General features: G+C 41.1%; 1 protein-coding gene across 1 annotated transcript; it reads left to right on the forward strand.

The window, feature by feature from the left end:
• The first annotated feature begins 2,401 nt into the window (after positions 1-2,401).
• Positions 2,402-3,346, forward strand: LOC130873695 (olfactory receptor 10G6). The gene has a single exon (XM_057768594.1). The coding sequence runs from the start codon at positions 2,411-2,413 to the stop codon at positions 3,344-3,346; it is 936 nt and encodes a 311-aa protein (XP_057624577.1). The 5' UTR covers positions 2,402-2,410.
• The last annotated feature ends 2,545 nt before the right edge of the window (positions 3,347-5,891 follow it).

The raw sequence follows: 5,891 nt of genomic DNA on the forward strand, positions 1-5,891 counted from the left end.
TAAATGTATACTTTTGCCCGGAATATTAGACCAGGAGTGCTTCCTGTAATGGAAAGATGGTAGAGCTGGAGTCCTAAGTCCCTTCTGTCTTACTTTCTCTATGTAGAATGATCTATTAGCAAAGACAAAACTGATTCCCACCATCAAGAAGTAAAGAAAATAATACCCACGCAATAGGAAAATAAACTGATAGTCACAAACCAATATGCTTGGTGGGATTCCTTAGTTACAGAGTAATTTATTCAAGAGCAAACCAAGTGCAATGTGTTATTTCACAAATATGTTCCTTAAAATGTGGAGTAACAATTTCTTTAATAATTAAACTAGGGGTTGGGGAATTTAGCTCAGTGGTAGAGCGTTTGCCTAACAAGCACAAGGCCCTGGGTTTGGTCCTCAGCTTTGAAGAAAAAAAAATAATAATTAAACTGAGCCACATGATGGTAGCACATGCCTTTAATCCCAGCACTCAGGAAACAGAGGCAGGCAGATCTCTATGAGTTTGAGGCCAACCTGGTCTTCAAGAACTAGTTCCAAACAGGTTTCAAAGCTGCAGAGAAACCCTGTCTTGAATATAGAACAAATGATAATAATAAAACTGTGTTAAACACTAGACAAAATATATTTTAGGAAATGTTTGCTATCTGTACCTTGCCAACTCTGGTTCAAAACTACAAGTTTCTCTATGCCTACAGCAGAATGAATTCATGTCATTTGTCTGCATAGACTTGAATAGGATACACCCAGTTGTAGGACATTAACTTTTGGAGACAACCTTACTTCCCATAACTCTATTTCCTCAAGTACAACATGATATGCGCTCTGATTCACTTATCCAAAGGCCCTCAGAATCCATTTGTTTTCACCCTGATGATCTGACACCACTCGGCCCCAGATCAAGTGCGGCATACTCTAATACAACGCCCTAGTAATTTACTCCAAGTAAATTTGAATGGCCCACTTAAAGTAATTAATAAATAGCATTTGTTTAATACCCTAAGCTTTAAAGTTCTTTCCTATTCCACCCAGATCTTCATGGAATAAGTCCAAAGTTATTTCAAGTTTCAGGGTGAGAAAACTAAAACACAGACAAGAGGAAGGGGAATTACAGAGGTTTCCAAGCCCCTGCTCTCATCAGGATGCTACAGAAACACTACTATTTACTCAACAAACTTCCTAAGAGTCTACTGTTAACAAAGCCCCGTGAAATTTATTTACACCTAGTAGGTTAATTGCCCCCAGTGGAAAAGGCAGAAGCAATTTCAACACGCCCTTAACTCCTACCCCATTGAGACCTACCCTGTTGAGACTATAGGAAGAACCTGATCAGCAAGAAGAACTTACACAGCAGAAAACCAGACCCCAACCCCACTGTCAATAGCAGCACAGAGGCTATAAGGAGGGAAGCAGAAAGAGCACAACCTCACAAGGAAGAGGGGTCACGGTCCATAAAACTGCAGAAATGGACCTCCTTATGGAGCAGCAATATGCAAAAAGGAGCTGAGGGAAAAAGCTGGCAGTGGCCTTACTGCAGTTTCTCATCCAGGCAGAGATCATCTACGGGTTCTGGGGCGAGCAGGTGAGGGAGAGGTTTGGTAACAAGGATCCTTCTAAGATACGACTATATTAAATGTGGCAGGGGTTGAGAACTGAGAAGACAACTGAGACCTAAAGCATTGTGCATGACAAAAGAGTCTTTGAGCACCATTTAGCAAAGGTCAGTCTTGTCTTGGAGTTTTCTGATCCAAATGATCTTCAGTGTTTACCTTAAGCTAGATCAGCGTATGTAGGGTTCCCAGCACGATGATGAAGCATGGGCCCTGGAGTCCTCAGTCACAAGCTTTCTTGATCACTGCAGAGATCAGAATGCTGGATACTGATAATGTAGCAAACCTGTCACTGAGAACAGCAAAGTCTGTGGCAGTCCAGAAAGTCGAAAGGGTAAGGTTTGCAACAACCATTAAATAAAAACTAATAATATACTGTGGTAAATGTTCTATGTTCTTACTCTTTTGAAAAAGTAAGATATGCAACATTTTTAGTCCATTGGTGACTATAACTGAAACTTTGGAAAGTAAAAGTATGCATAAGGAGAATAGTTCATTAGCTTTAGCACTGAAATGTTCTTTGTAAGCAAACAGGATCTCGGTCTGAGGGGGAGAGAGAAAAAATAATAAGCAACAAACAAGCAATACAGAAGAGAGAGGAGGAAACGAGACAGGAAGAGAGAGAGGGAGAGGATGATGGAGGGGAGGAGGGAGGCATGGAGCCAGGGGAAGAGGGGAGGGAGAAAATCACGTCTATGCCTGAATGACAATAATGCAGAATAATATATGTACCACATCTAGAGACTTCACAAGAGCGTTAAGCCTTTCCCTTCTGCGGTCTTTTATCAGATGTGACTACCAAGGACATGCAAAGTGGCAACCGGACTTCTGTGTCTCACTTCATTTTGGTGGGCCTGCACCACCCACCTGAGCTCGGGGTCCCACTCTTCCTAGCATTCCTTCTCATCTACCTCCTCACTGCCTCTGGCAATGGGCTCATCATCCTCACAGTCTTGGTGGACATCCGGCTCCACCGGCCCATGTACTGGTTCCTATGTCACCTCTCCTTCTTAGACATGACCATTTCTTCTGCTATTGTCCCAAAGATGCTAGCTGGCTTTCTCTTGGATAGTAGAATGATCTCCTTCGGGGGCTGTGCGATTCAACTGTTTAGTTTCCATTTCCTGGGTTGCACTGAATGTTTTCTTTATACACTTATGGCTTATGACCGTTTCTTGGCCATCTGTAAGCCTTTACACTATGCTACCATCATGACTCGCGGCGTCTGTAACTGCCTAGCTTTAGGCACCTGGATTGGAGGGACCATCCACTCACTTTTTCAAACAAGTTTTTTATTCAGGCTTCCTTTCTGTGGCCCAAACAGAGTTGACTACTTCTTCTGTGACATTCCAGCCATTCTCCGTCTAGTCTGTGCAGACACCACCATCAATGAGTTGGTCACCTTTGTAGACATTGGCTTCTTGGCCCTTACATGCTTTATGCTCATTCTCACTTCCTATGGCTACATAGTGGCTGCTATCCTGAGAATCCGCTCTGCAGATGGGCGTCGCAATGCCTTCTCTACCTGTGCTGCCCACCTCACTGTGGTCATCGTTTACTATGTACCCTGTACCTTCATTTACCTACGGCCTGGCTCACAGGAACCTCTGGATGGGGTGGTGGCTGTCTTCTACACAGTCATTACTCCCCTGCTGAACCCCATCATCTACACGCTACGAAACAAAGAGATGAAAGCAGCGTTGTGGAGGCTGGGAGGTCACAAGGAGGTACAGGCTCACTGACTTCACCTAGCTCAGGCCCACTGTATGCACTCATGCCTAACAGGGAGTGTTAAAGCAGAAAAAAGAAAAGAAAATTAGTGTGGGAAGGAAAGGACTCCTTGTTAGGAAAAGCAGGAACCTGGAAAGTTTCATACTGTAACCCCTTGGTACTCATGTTTTTCCCTGTCATCCTTCAACACTATGGGCAATCAATCAAAATCCACTGGACAAGGGTAGTTTCTAGCAGGAAAAAAGTTCAATAGCCCCATAAAGGCTGCTTCTCTATGGCATCGTCTATGTGTACATTTTAATTTCTAAGTCCTGTGTTGACACAAATAACCCACTTGTAATCTGTCAGATTTAACCTTGACAAAAAAATCTTGTGTGTTATTGTCAATATCATACAACTATGGAGGTACTGAAATTCAAAGGAGTAAGCTGACTTTCCCAACTCTCTTCTCTCTGGATTTTACTTTGACAAAGAAACTCCAGTTGTACTTGAACATAAAGAGGCAATTTCACCTCGGTATGAAGGGTCTAACACATGTGTAATGCTGGATGACCTGAGTAGATATAGCTTCTGAAATTTCACAGGAGTAACCTTTCGGTAGGTGTTTCGAGAAGAAAGTTTCCTTGCTATTAGCATAAAATGAATCATTCTCATCTTCCACGGATCTGAAAGAAGCAGATTGTCTGAAATGGTGAATACATGTGTGTGCTAGTACATTTCTACATTCATTACAGAGATGTAGAGTATCTTCATGGGGTAGAATTATTGGGGGTATATAGCTTATTTGAGATAATATTCAATGACCCAAAGCTCTTTTTAGTGTCTTTTTGTATACGAATGTGACCAGCATCTAAGGAGAGGTCCTTCATTGCAAGACCTCCCTGAATACTAGATATACCTTCATTGATTTTCAGAAAGAACACAGTCACAGACTCTAAGAAGAACTGTATTTCCCAGACTCAATCCAACTGTGATCTTTTTTTAAGCTTGGGATGATGTGTGAGGGAAGATTATTATTTCTAATAAGAAATGTATATTCTCCTGAAGTTCCCTTACAAAATTAAACTCCAAAATCTGCATGAATGAGCAATGTGATTCAATTCAGCGCTAATTTGTTCAATATATCTTTAAATTAATAGCATTATTGTAATTCTAAATGAGTTTCTATTCTTTAGACTAAAAATGCATTTACATATAAGGTAAAACGATAAAATGTATGACCAAAATGATTAAGAAATGGTTGATGCAATTCATCATATACTAGATATTGCTTAGGAACTGGTGGGAAAGAAAAGAAAGATCATGTAAAAATGACTTCTTCGAAAAATATGGTACTGTAGTTTGAAAGTAATGGAAGACCTAGTTAACTGCAGAAGTACAGAAGTTTTGCATATAACGGGAAGAATGCCCTACAGATAATAAGAGTAAGAATGCTCTAGAAAAATTGATCAACTCTCTGAGGAAGAATAGCCTGTCACAAGCCACACTTTGGGGTGATCTGTCACAGTCCAGCCTTGACGGGTTCATATGTCCCAGGGTAGGGGTGTGTGGATTAGAAATGTTAGGTAGAAGGAAGAGATATGATAGGAACACAGAGACATAGGACAGTACCAGGAGGACACCTCAGTAAATACTGGATACTGAATTCGCCCACATTTAATTTTCTCATGTTTTTATACCCCAATACAAAAATGGGAAAGGCAAAAGATTGCTTTAACATGACACAAAGGACAAGCAGAACAGTTATTTGCTTCAGACATCAAGCCATTATTTCCTAAGTAAAGTTTTGATGCTTTAGGCAAGATATGTAGTGAATACACCCTAGTCTGTAGGCAGCCACTCTCCACAGCAAACCTCCTGCTTTAAAATGAAGGCTCAGGAATAGGCTTGAATTATCTGATTTTTGGTCAAGGTGAAGCAGACCTACCTCTGTGGGCCACATTAGTGTCCAAAACACCAAGTAACTACACCCTGGGTCAGGGTCTCTTGTTTGTAGCCAGACCTGTTGTCAACAACTTTAAAAGAGCAAAAATAAGCTCCAACTCTCTGACCTCCAGTCAGTGTGGAACATCTGTGAGCCCTCACAACAGCCCAAGATAGTAACATTTTCTTTTAGACTAATAAACACAGCCGCAACTCCAGAGGCAACCATCATACTCTGAAGAGTAAATGGAGGCAGAGAGTAAGCAATAGTGCCCATGGACTAAATCAACCCTACTAGAAACACAAAATCATCACCTTCTATCAGAGCCAACTATAAACACACCCCACAACATTCTGAACAAACTTTAGTCATTTTACATCTAATGAAGAAATATTCTATGCAAACTCGTCATTTTATGAAGAAAAGTATCACATAAAATATCAAGAAACATCTTATCTACACTATTCACTAGGAAGAACAATGTGATTTCTTAAAAATTTTTTAGTAATTTTACATAGCAACTACAGTTACCCCTTTCTCCTTTCCTCCCACTCCCCTACCTCATCCCCAACTGACCTGACCTCAGAAAGAGTAAGACCTCCCATGGGGAGTCAGGAAGTTAAGGAAGGACC

This window comes from Chionomys nivalis, chromosome 4, assembly GCF_950005125.1.
Source record: "Chionomys nivalis chromosome 4, mChiNiv1.1, whole genome shotgun sequence".
Lineage (NCBI taxonomy): Eukaryota > Metazoa > Chordata > Mammalia > Rodentia > Cricetidae > Chionomys > Chionomys nivalis.